Here is a 13,747-nt window from a genome sequence, read left to right on the forward strand (position 1 = left end):
CATGCATTAGAGATATTATAGAACTTCATAAATATTTAGAGAAGATCCATATTTTCCATCGATATACGATTATTGTTTGAATTGCTGACATAATTATACCAAGACTAAACTAAATCTAAAATAAGACAATTTAAGACAATTTAATAGTTTTGCCACAGATGTACAGAATTTATTGCTAAAAGCTCACATGAGTCGACTAGAATAAGCCTACTGCACATCCTACTGCACATATTAATCAAGGACGATTTTTTTTTAATACTTAGTTTAACAATTAAAAATAGGGTATGTGTAAAAGAAGTTGAATTTAAGTTATTTTCAAATACTTTTAAAAATTAGTATTTTCTTATGACACCCAGGCGTATCACTACTGCATTTTATTAAGTCTTAAGAAAAATGTTGAGAAATAAATTCGGATATCTATACATACCATTTGATAGCACTTCGAAAAACATTAAAATAAAACAAATGTCAAGATTATTAAAATTATTCAGTCGATAAACATCATTTAGTTTAGCAAATTCCATACTGGAATTCATATTTCTTCCAACAGCTAAATTGAAAGCAGATTTTCCTTCACCATCTGTTTGTGTGATGTTAAAAACATGTTTTAGTAAAACTTGAACAGTTTCCGTGTGTCCCATATAGCAAGCTTCCATTAACGCATTCCTTTTAAATTTGTTTAAGCTATATATATCATTGTTTTTGTTCATAAGAAATGTTACAATTTCTGTGTGACCTTTCTGTGCAGCAATCGATAAAGCGTTATAGCCATCATTATTTACATCAGTTAGACTGGCTTTATTTTCTAAAAGTAATTCCACATTATCTAAATTTCCAGCCTGAACAGCCAGTAATAAAGCAGTATTTCCATTTGAATCTTTTTGTTGGAAATTAATATTATTTCTGAGTAAAATTCGAACAGTTGCTGTATGCCCATTCAAACAGGCTAGCATCAATGCATTTTGTTGGAGCAGATTAACACTGTTTTGATCCAAGCCTTTCTCAATTAGAAATCGTACAAGTTGTGTGTAACCTCTTTTTGCTGATATAAGTAAAGCGTTATCACCATTCTGGTTTACATCAGTAAGACTTACTCTACGTTGTAGAAGCAGTTGAACGGTTCTGAGGTGTCCTCCTGAACAAGCAAGCAATAGCGCACTATTTCCTTCATTATCTCTCTGTTGAATATTACAGTCCTGAGTTAGCAGGAATGTAATCGTTTCAGTACGACCGTTTAAACAAGCTACCATTAAAGGGTTTCTTTGACATGAATCGTTATTTTTAACATCAGCATTTTTGTTTATAAGAAATTTAACAACTTCTGTATGCCCTTGTCTTGCAGCTTCCAATAAAGCCATATTTACATTCACAAGACTCGCTTTATGTTGCAAAATTAGCTCAACAATGCTGAGACTTCCAGTGTAACAAGCAAGCGATAACGCGTTATACCCATGTGTGTCACTTTGTTGGATATTAAAATCTTGAGAAAGCAAAAGTTTAACCGTTTCTGTATTACCCCTCCAGCACGCTAACATTAAGGCATTGTACTGAAATGTGGTAGTACATTTAATATCAGCTTTGTTCTCTATAAGAAAGCGCGCAATGTCTGTGTAACCATTGTATGCAGAAAGTAGCAAAGCGTTATATCCATTGTTGTTTTTATCAGTCAGACTTGCTCCGTGTTGCAGCAACAATTCAACAATACTGAGATGACCATGTGAACAGGCAAGTAGTAATGCATTATTCCCGTCGTCATCTCTTTGACTAATGTTAAAATTTCTTGTTAGTAAAAAACAAACAGATTCTCTATGTCCCATAAAACTAGCTTCCATTAGTGCATTTCTGTGATATGTGTTAATATAATTAATATCATCGTTTTTCAGTAGAATAAATTTAACAATTTCTGTGTGCCCACTGTTTGCAGCCACTAGCAAAGCGTTATTTCCCTGTTTATTCAAGTCCATGAGGCTTGCTTTATATTGCAAAAGTAACTTTACCGTTCTGTTGTTCCCAGCTTTACAAGCTAGCAGTAACGCAGTATTTCCATCAGTATCTGCCTCTTTGATATTGAATTGCTTTGTTAATAAAAATTGGACTGTTTTAGTATGTCCCTTTAAGCAAGCTTCCATTAAAGCATTTCTTTTTGAGTAGTTTGTACAATTTATATCAATGTTTTTCTCAATGAGAAATTTGACGACAGATGTGTGCCCACCCTGTGCAGCTAGAAGTAAAGCGTTATACCCTTCATAATTGACATCACTGATACTGGCTTTACCATCCAGCAGTAATATAACAACATCTAGATGCCCAGCTTGACTAGCTAGCAACAACGCAGAATTGCCAAAACTATCTCTTTGTTTGATATTTGAATCTTTTGTTAGCAAAAAACAAACAGTTTCTATATGTCCCATTAAAGAAGCCTCCATCAATGCATTTCTTGTGAAAGTATTGATACTATTTATATCAGCGCCTTTCGCAATGAGAATTTTTACAACTTCTGTTTGACCTTTCCATGCAGCGTGTAATAAAGCATTATATCGGGTATTATCAACATCAGTATAACTTGCATCATGTTCTAATAGTACTGTTACAATTTCTATATGGCCGATTTGAGCAGCGTACATTAACGCACTTTTCCCACATTCATCTTGGTAGTTCACATTTATTCCTCCATTTAAAAGATTTAATATTTCTTCAAAGCTATTTTGTTTAGTAGCTTCTATTAAGGCTGCCATTTTTTTTTTACACAGGATTATCTGAAAACAAAACAAGATTTGTTTGCACATTATTTTTCATTACTTATTAGTCAAATGGACTATTTTAGTACTTTAAAAAATATATAATTATAATAAGAGTTTGAAAAGAAATTATTTCTAGAGTAAAACATTGTTTTAATAGTGTAGTATTTCACATTTAATCACGGTAAAATATTTTGTTAGATATTATCCCAGGTCACAGGCTAAATAAAAATTAGAGGCCGCTTAAAACAAATTCATTTTGAAAGTATAAACGATTTATTACAGGTTACTGAATCATTAAACACCAACTATGAAAAAAAATCTGATAAAAGGATTATACAGGCTTAGACTGGTAGGCCTACCTCTATCAAAATAAAACTTCACCTTCAAATCTACATTCAAAATAAATCTAAAGTAAACTTAAAAATATTAAGATTCTAACCTTAAGCAATCATCACAATATATACTAACCACAATGGTATCAATTGCTAAATGTAACGCAGAATAAAATTTACATATATTTAATAATTAATGTTACATATTGCATGAAATGTGAATGTTATGTAAACAAATATTTTAAAAAGTGTCACTCAATATAATAACGATCTAGTCAATAAAAGATCATTGATCAACAACACCAAAATTAAACCATATACTAAAGAAAAAAACACATTACATTAGTTTAAAAGGAATAAAACGATTAGACGACCAAGCCTCCGATTGAAGAACGACCTGTGGTAACACACATCTTACTACAGCTCCGATTTCACATAAAGTAACTGTAGACTCCCGTTCTTAAAGTATTAATTACCTGGAATTAAAAACACGTTTCATTAACGCCTTCCAAAATATCAATATTTTAGAAACCTCCATATGATTGACACCTCGGCTAAGTGGACATTCGCTAATATTAAAATGTCGTCGAAGCAGAGTCATAGGCCTACTTAGTAGCATAGTATGCCGTGTTTTGTATACCTTGCAATTCTAAATTTTATAGGTTTATCAGAAGTCTGTTGTCTAATTATATGCATCTAAAACTTAGGAGTTTGTATATAGAGAAAAAAAAATCTGTGGTTGTTTTTTATGTCTGTATCGCTTGAATGTTCTTTATTTCCGAAATATGTTAAACACAAATTTATTTAAAGAGATAAATTAACTTTATTATATATACATATAAACAAACGCGTCGCGAGGGGTGGCGGAGGGGGGGACATATGTCCCCGGCGCCGACCTTAGGGGGCGCCAAAATGGGTTTGAAAAATAAATTGAAAGGTTGAGGGGGTTGCAAATTGAAAGTTTGAGGGGAGGGGGTGCAAATAAAAATCTTGAGATAGGGGGGGGATGCAAATCAAAAAGTTTGTCCCCGGGCGCCGGGAAGGGTCGCTACGCCTCTGGGCGCGAATCGTTTTTTTTTCCATGCGTTATATAAAAAGAAAAGTCGATTGCCTTTTGACACCGTTTATCCGATCGCCATCAACTTTGTGGAGTTGATTTGAACACTCCAGGCGAGGTTTCTGTGAAAAATTCATTATTAATTTCGCAATTTTATCAAAATACGGCAAAATACGGTATATTAAAAAATGAAATTCTGATGCGGTTTGGCATCGTCCATCTAAGTGCCATAACAATTTAGGGAGTTCACGAGAATGCTTTTGAGAAGGTTTCTGGGGAAATAAATTCAATTTCGCACAGGCGGCCGCTCTGCAGGTTGCTGTTTCGCGCCCCACTTTTCCCGTGGGCTCTATGGCGCCTACATTCCTTTTAAACTGTGAGAAAGACTATGGAAAAGATGGGGCTTTATAGTCATTCACTAAATTGAATCAAACTCGTTCGCCGGCTCCTAGGCAGGGTTCTTTTTGGCACACTGGGCTCTCTGGTGGGCGCTTGGCGCCTACTTCCGTTTTTACGATTGGGTTTTAGAGTCGTTCACTAAACGAAATACGGGGCTGGTGTGATTTGGCTGCCCGGGCTTTTTTGAGCAGTACTGTAAGTAAACCCATGCCCCAATAAATATGATTCTAGCGAAGGCATTGTTTACCTTTAAATAACTCAGTTTAAGAAAACAAGTTCATGTGTCTAAGAATATAGGATTGATAAAGAATTTGAAGAAAACCTCTTTATATTTTTTTCTCATACTTTGTTTTGTCCCCGCGCCATACGCGGGAACGTGTATTCTAGTCTCTCTCTATGTATAAAGCAATGCATGTGTGTGTGTCTTTTATGCACTACCACACCTGTCATCTAATCTTCAAGAAAGTTGTAGAAGTTGTTGAGATTATTTCAGGGGCTGTTTCTGCGGAAAACTTATTTTCAAATTCACAGGGGTGGCGCCCCGATAGGGCGAAATTTTAATATTTTCCAAATATGGAATACACAAATAAAGGTCGAATGCGATTTGACACCGTTCATCCGATTGCCATTAAACTTTGGGGAGTTAATGAGAGAAATGTATTGTTATTACATAACGGCTGCGCTCCAAGAGAGTGCGATGTTTCTCTATATAGGGTATATAAATAATTAAAACTCGGATGCGGTTAAAAACTCTCGAGAATGTTGCTGAAAAAAAATTCTGATGGGTGTTGATGGAAGTGTGCAATTTTTGTCAATACATGCTTTGGCGCCCAGAGTTCCAGAGCGGCTATGTTAAAATTGAATTCCGTTAATCGGGCGTCCTGCATATCGTTTAAGGAGTACTACTATATCCAGCTTTTAAACTGCAGCATGAAGCGCCAGATATCCCCTACGAAGCACTATGCCGCATAAACTGTTTAAAACAGTTCGATATCCTATGATTAAGATGGGGCGGTATAGTCTTTCAATAAATTGAATTAGGCGCGTCCGCCGACGCCGCCGTATATAGAGATAGGTCCACAATCTAGACCTAGACCTAGACCTAGACCTAGACCTAGACCTAGACCTAGACCTAGACCTAGACCTAGACCTAGACCTAGACCTAGACCTAGACCTAGACCTAGACCTAGACCTAGACCTAGACCTAGACCTAGACCTAGACCTAGACCTAGACCTAGACCTAGACCTAGACCTAGACCTAGACCTAGACCTAGACCTAGACCTAGACCTAGACCTAGACCTAGACCTAGACCTAGACCTAGACCTAGACCTAGACCTAGACCTAGACCTAGACCTAGACCTAGACCTAGACCTAGACCTAGACCTAGACCTAGACCTAGACCTAGACCTAGACCTAGACCTAGACCTAGACCTAGACCTAGACCTTGACCTAGACCTAGACCTAGACCTAGACCTAGACCTAGACCTAGACCTAGACCTAGACCTAGACCTAGACCTAGACCTAGACCTAGACCTAGACCTAGACCTAGACCTAGACCTAGACCTAGACCTAGACCTAGACCTAGACCTAGACCTAGACCTAGACCTAGACCTAGACCTAGACCTAGACCTAGACCTAGACCTAGACCTAGACCTAGACCTAGACCTAGACCTAGACCTAGACCTAGACCTAGACCTAGACCTAGACCTAGACCTAGACCTAGACCTAGACCTAGACCTAGACCTAGACCTAGACCTAGACCTAGACCTAGACCTAGACCTAGACCTAGACCTAGACCTAGACCTAGACCTAGACCTAGACCTAGACCTAGACCTAGACCTAGACCTAGACCTAGACCTAGACCTAGACCTAGACCTAGACCTAGACCTAGACCTAGACCTAGACCTAGACCTAGACCTAGACCTAGACCTAGACCTAGACCTAGACCTAGACCTAGACCTAGACCTAGACCTAGACCTAGACCTAGACCTAGACCTAGACCTAGACCTAGACCTAGACCTAGACCTAGACCTAGACCTAGACCTAGACCTAGACCTAGACCTAGACCTAGACCTAGACCTAGACCTAGACCTAGACCTAGACCTAGACCTAGACCTAGACCTAGACCTAGACCTAGACCTAGACCTAGACCTAGACCTAGACCTAGACCTAGACCTAGACCTAGACCTAGACCTAGACCTAGACCTAGACCTAGACCTAGACCTAGACCTAGACCTAGACCTAGACCTAGACCTAGACCTAGACCTAGACCTAGACCTAGACCTAGACCTAGACCTAGACCTAGACCTAGACCTAGACCTAGACCTAGACCTAGACCTAGACCTAGACCTAGACCTAGACCCAGACCCAGACCTAGACCTAGACCTAGACCTAGACCTAGACCTAGACCTAGACCTAGACCTAGACCTAGACCTAGACCTAGACCTAGACCTAGACCTAGACCGACCTAGACCTAGACCTAGACCTAGACCTAGACCTAGACCTAGACCTAGACCTAGACCTAGACCTAGACCTAGTCCTAGACCTAGACCTAGTCCTAGACCTAGACCTAGACCTAGACCTAGACCTAGACCTAGACCTAGACCTAGACCTAGACCTAGACCTAGACCTAGACCTAGACCTAGACCTAGACCTAGACCTAGACCTAGACCTAGACCTAGACCTAGACCTAGACCTAGACCTAGACCTAGACCTAGACCTAGACCTAGACCTAGACCTAGACCTAGACCTAGACCTAGACCTAGACCTAGACCTAGACCTAGACCTAGACCTAGACCTAGACCTAGACCTAGACCTAGACCTAGACCTAGACCTAGACCTAGACCTAGACCTAGACCTAGACCTAGACCTAGACCTAGACCTAGACCTAGACCTAGACCTAGACCTAGACCTAGACCTAGACCTAGACCTAGACCTAGACCTAGACCTAGACCTAGACCTAGACCTAGACCTAGACCTAGACCTAGACCTAGACCTAGACCTAGACCTAGACCTAGACCTAGACCTAGACCTAGACCTAGACCTAGACCTAGACCTAGACCTAGACCTAGACCTAGACCTAGACCTAGACCTAGACCTAGACCTAGACCTAGACCTAGACCTAGACCTAGACCTAGACCTAGACCTAGACCTAGACCTAGACCTAGACCTAGACCTAGACCTAGACCTAGACCTAGACCTAGACCTAGACCTAGACCTAGACCTAGACCTAGACCTAGACCTAGACCTAGACCTAGACCTAGACCTAGACCTAGACCTAGACCTAGACCTAGACCTAGACCTAGACCTCGACCTAGACCTAGATCTAGACCTAGACCTAGACCTAGACCTAGACCTAGACCTAGACCTAGACCTAGACCTATACCTAGACCTAGACCTAGACCTAGACCTAGACCTAGACCTAGACCTAGACCTAGACCTAGACCTAGACCTAGACCTAGACCTAGACCTAGACCTAGACCTATTTCATACAGCACATTTCGGAGCGTGTTTTTCTCAATTTAGGTAAACCCGTACAAATGATCGAAACGCAGGCATTGTTTATGTTTAAAGTTTTCATTTTTTTTAAATATATATATACATGATTGTACGCATTGATGAAACCCTCATAATACATTTCGCCAGACTTTCTTCTATGCCCACAGCAACGCGCAGGGACAGGAACGCAATATATATTAAAAACCATAATAACAGACATTTTGTAATTGTAATAAGCACATATATTCAACAATTGTCAAACTCAAATAATAATAATAATTAAACTTATTAACATTGCATTTCTTATTTGCTTACCACCGATCAATCTGTATCGCCGTTCCTGTTGGTTCCTAAATCTGGCTACATATCTACCCGAGATCACCCCAGCACACACGTCATAATTTATTCTTTTCTTGTTATGCTGGTGCGATCAATATGCTTCAAGTGTAACGATTCGCGTTGTAACAAATTGTTTAACCGCCTTATTACTTGGGTAATAACAGGCAAAATAATGTTTGAGCATGATATAAATTAAAATATTTTATTTTGCACTCTATAATTTTTTTGCATTGTAAAACATACATTTAGAGCACAATTTTGCAATTTTTGTTTTAAATATGAACAAATAATACGGCCTACGATTCCCTACAGCGACCAAAGAGATTTTCCAAACGCTTGAATTCGCTGGAAGCTCTTTGCCTTTTATTTCTTTCTGTTCATTACATTGTAAAGAAGAAAAAAAAGATAAAGTATTTCATTTAATTCTAAACCTCGGCGCATAAAGGGAAGGTGAGTTAAGCACTTTGCCAGGCCTTCTTTATGAGTTAGAGATGTAGAACTGACTTGCGTCCGGATTTGATGTCGAGACTTTCGAGTTACCTCTTAGACAACACCGTGCCATTGTCTATGAATTCTATGAATAGTGTCACAGCCTCCTCGATTTTGCTAAATTGGCGTTAATTAATCCACGTATTAACTCAAGTAGAAAAAAAAATAGTTTCTCTATGTGCATTTTATTTACAACAGGATGTAGCATTTTTTTCCATAGCACGTTAACGTCATGCTGTCTCCCGCCCCAGCTTTTTTTCTTTTAAGCAGAAATGATTATTTAACTACAGTTAATCATTAAGTAAACTTGCAAAACCTATTTTTCTTCTGTAAATTGTGCCACATTTAGCCTTAATGTCACCCCTTAATGGTGTCACCCGCTGTGGTCAGCGCCGCCTCCAGCCCCACCTTGCGACGCCTCTGCTGTAAACCCTGCTATGGCAACTACCAAAACATGACTTCAAGTAAATGTTAAGCTGAACTGACCTCTATAGAATGAATGACACAAAGACTTTGGTCCCGTTTTATAAACACGTGACCCCTTGTATTGATTACGATCATGCTAGAGGTACCGGTGCACGATACAGTATTGAACCGTACGTCGTAGCGAGAACGTTCGGCGATGATGGCGGCTATCTATTGCACCGACATAGAAGGACATCAGAATGGTGTAGTAAACAAAATTTAAATGCTGACGTAAATGCTAACTACCAAATTATATGTATGAATCATTATTCAAGCAAATAGACACATTCATGAATTTATTGACTAATTTGCAAATATTCTACATGATAATATAATAGCGAGTATGCAAAGCAGCAGGCACACAATTATTGGTTAGGGCGGTTTTTGGCAAGATATTTAATTTTGTTTTGTTTGTTTTTTTTGTCGCCAGAAGATGAAACGTCTTTCTAAGCTTCGTCTTTCACTTACTTCCGACATAATATATGGTTTTTGGATTTACCGAAAGCCCCACATTCCTATATCAACTATATCATGGACTGGAACTGGCGAGATACCCAAAAAGTTAATCCAATTTTTTTTATAATTTTATATGTATTATTGATTTAATAATCATATGTCTATTTACTAGTACTGCTAAACTTTATTTTGTTCAAAGAAAATATTTTCACCATGCTACTATAGGCAAAAACAGCCCATTCGAATTATGTAGGACATATGAAGGACTTTACCAATAGACACTGAACAGCCTTAAGGTGAATCGATTAAGCTAGTGTACAACCAATTGTCGACGAAATTAACATAGCACGTTTATAATTACCTGTACAGCAATATCGATGCGTAAACCATAGTCTGGTTTAAAATTAACATTCCCACTTAATGTATTACGCTTAATCGAAACAAACATTACCAAGCACATTCCAGTAATGGTCTGTTAAAAATATTCTCTTATATACTTTTAAGATTTTGTAAAAAAATAAATCAAACATGGATTGTATTTCAACTGCGTAGAAATACATTATAATTGAATTAAATGATTTCATATTTTTAAAGTAATGTGTGTTTTTTTTAAATATATTATTTAAATACAATAGCTGTATTGGGTACTCACGACGCTGTAACTAGGAAGCTTGGCATAAGATAATTGATTCTATTATTTGATTCTAGATGTTAAGTTAACCTAATAGTGCAAATTCAACATAATATGCATGTTGAAAACAATAAATGTACATTTAAATATATTAAGTGTTCAATTATTATCCAACAATTTAAAATTTTGCACAAATGAAACACTTGTAATCAAATATTGCGTATTTTAGAGTAATTCAAATAAATTTCGTTATAGAAAATGATACACGAGGAGGTTCATTCTAAAATAAGAAACTATTTTAAACAATAAAAGTTAATTTTAAGGAAAATTTAATCTACATCATAAATATCTACCCATATGATGGTACCTCAAATACACAAACAGTATCAACGTTTTAGTAAATATATTTTAACATAATATGATTAATTTCATTTGTAATTCGACGGACCGTGAAATTGTAGAAAAATATCTAGACCTATACTTATACCTAGATCTAGACCAATACCTAGACCAAGACCTAAACTTAGACCTCGACCTTGACCGGGACCTGTAACTGGACCTATACTTAGAACAGTAAAATACACAGCATTATTCAACAGGCACTCACCTACCAAACAGTGTGTTATGTTAACTGAAATAAATTTTTATTTTCAATGATTTAAATCCTAATATATAAAAGCCCATGTGTGCAATTCTCTCTCTCTCTCTCTCTCTCTCTCTCTCTCTCTCTCTCTCTCTCTCTCTGTCCGCAAATTATTTTCGCAGGGTACCACATCATAATCTTCAGCGATATATGGAGAACTTGATACGGACTTTTGTTGAAAATAATAAGGTAGATGTTTTAAATGGGTCTACGACAAATCCCCGAAAGACACTTGCCCGAATGCCGTTTGCCCGAAGGCCGATTTTCCGAATGGACACTTAACCGAATGCGACCAACGCCCGAATGGACACTTGCCCGAAAATATTAACATTAAATTATATATTACAAAATTATCATTCCTAATCAATTTAAATTTGAAATGTTGACAAACAAAACATATTTACACAAAAAAAAAAAAATTAAATTATATATAACCACTCAGACATTCTTAGTTTATTTGTATTTGCCACATAAAGTGTAGAAACATACTTTCTCTTCTATCTATGGAATAAGACGAAAATAACATTATCATTTATCTCAGGATTTTTAAATTAAATTTTGCTTTCTTTATTAAGTAATCGCTTCAACACATTGTCTAAACAAGGTGTATTAAATGGGGATCAAACATATGTGACTACCTTTAGTTTTTATATTCGTCGCCTAGACCGCGTCCTGTTCTGTTGTGAAATAGTCACTTTCATAAGCTAAGATTATCAAAATAAATGAAACAAATGCACCCCTGTTCAATTTTGCGAGTCGCCGCGCCGCCTACGCCGTGTCATAAAAGCTATATAATCACAGCAACACGTCGGCTAAACAAGGTGTTCAAAACTTACATTAAAAGAATGTAAAGACATAAACCTTCTCCACTCATTTTACGGCTACGTCTAAAACAATAACCACATACAATTATAAACACAAAAATAAACACAAAAATAAACCCAATTGAGAACTGATATCAAAATATCACAGAAAAAAATATGTTGTTTCTGTTAGCAACCCAAATTGTTTCATTTATACATAGTTAATGCAAATGTATGTAAGCGTAATGCGTCTGAATTAAGAACTTTTTATCAAAACTCGGAGGTATGTTTTATTTTGTTAAAAAATATATACATCCACAAATCTTAATCCGGTTTCGTTTCCTGCAGTACAACCTTTTGACGAACTTTGAAAGAGACAGATAATTTCGGGAAAATCCATTATTATTACAATAAAGACAACCAAGGTTGTTTTGTGCTGTTGAAATTAATTTTATTTACTACATCAATTTTGACATAGATCTAGATACTATTATATGGTTCTGTGTTTTTGGTAACATTTTAAAAAATAACAAATGAATAACTTATGGAATTTTAATATAAATGTCAAAAGCCTAAATACAATACATTATTATAAGAATGCATACATTTGGTTTCTACTACATTTTAGTTTCCTGTAATATTTGAGAACAACCTAAAAAAATCACTGCACCCAAAAGTGACTGTTTTTTTTAACCATACCTAGTTTGTTTTCTGTATATAGGTGCCATTTTGTTAAGATTACAAAGTAAGGATAGTGAATTATCTTAATTGTTTTTAGACTGTGGCAAATTTTATACAGTAATTGGGAATTTCCAATTTTCAGTTTTATTTTTAAATGAATCAATGGCACTGAATGATACAGACATTTTCTATAACAGTTGTTTCAATGTAAATAATATCTTGCTCAAAAATGTGTTATTTTTTTTAAAAGTTGGATGCAAAAGTTAGAATTGTGTTACATAATGTTTTGTGAATACATATGTAGCAGGAAGTTTTCTATAAAATATTTTACTAAAATGTAATTTTAATGTGTAATTCTAAGCAACATAATTTTCTTTTCGTTTGCAACTTCAACTGGTCCCTTGAAAGTACCTTTTTATGAACCAAATTAAAGTATATGTATACCAATAATAGAACCATCGATTCATATATTTATATGTCCACATAACAGAAATTGTATCATGAGTAATAGCTAACAGTCAAAGTGTTGTATATTTATCAGGTCGTACAACATACTATGAAAAGTTGTTTTCTTTGAGGTGTTAAGGTTAAAACAATCAAAAGGGAGTAACTTTTATATTTAATAACACACAATGACTAATACTTAATACAGACAGCATGCATCTTTTAAATAATGACAATATGTATTGTACTTTTTTCCATTTGTGTAATGAAGGGGTTGTATTTTGAAACTGACTTTTCCTATACAAATTGCATTTTATTTAGGTTTGAAATATAACACACGTATTTAGAGGAAGAAATAAGGGACATTATGTATATGGTTATTAAACGAAAAAAAATCTTCTTAAAATTAAAAAGAACCTACCTTTAAATTCTTTATTAATATATTCGCTTTTACACAGGTAGGGCTAGTTAATAGTTTATTGGATATTAACACAGAATAAAGTACACTGTGCATATATATATATATATATATATATATATATATATATATATATATATATATATATATATATATATATATATATATATATATATATGTATATATATAAATTTATATATATATATATATATATATATATATATATATATATATATATATATATATATATATATATATATATATATATATATATATATATATATATATATATAAATGGTATCATTCTAAAATTCATAAGGGTTTGTGGATCTGCTAGCTGGTTATCATAG

General features: G+C 35.7%; 1 protein-coding gene across 2 annotated transcripts in view; it reads right to left on the reverse strand.

The window, feature by feature from the left end:
* LOC131937669 (ankyrin-3) overlaps positions 1-8,405 on the reverse strand; it is a 21,977-nt gene extending 13,572 nt beyond the window's left edge. The window contains exons 1-3 of one of the 2 annotated variants that reach the window (XM_059295266.1): positions 8,344-8,405; positions 3,415-3,549; positions 428-2,756 (exon numbers count right to left, since the gene is read on the reverse strand). In XM_059295266.1, coding sequence (XP_059151249.1) covers positions 428-2,735 — 2,308 coding nt within the window. In that variant the 5' untranslated portion in view covers positions 2,736-2,756; positions 3,415-3,549; positions 8,344-8,405. The remainder of the gene's footprint in view (positions 1-427; positions 2,757-3,414; positions 3,550-8,343) is intronic. The other variant, XM_059295267.1, reaches the window with a different exon arrangement.
* Positions 8,406-13,747: the final 5,342 nt, after the last annotated feature.

The sequence above is a fragment of the Physella acuta genome, unplaced genomic scaffold, assembly GCF_028476545.2.
Source record: "Physella acuta isolate Inbredline_101_S28 unplaced genomic scaffold, ASM2847654v3 ptg000218l, whole genome shotgun sequence".
NCBI classification, from domain to species: Eukaryota; Metazoa; Mollusca; class Gastropoda; family Physidae; genus Physella; species Physella acuta.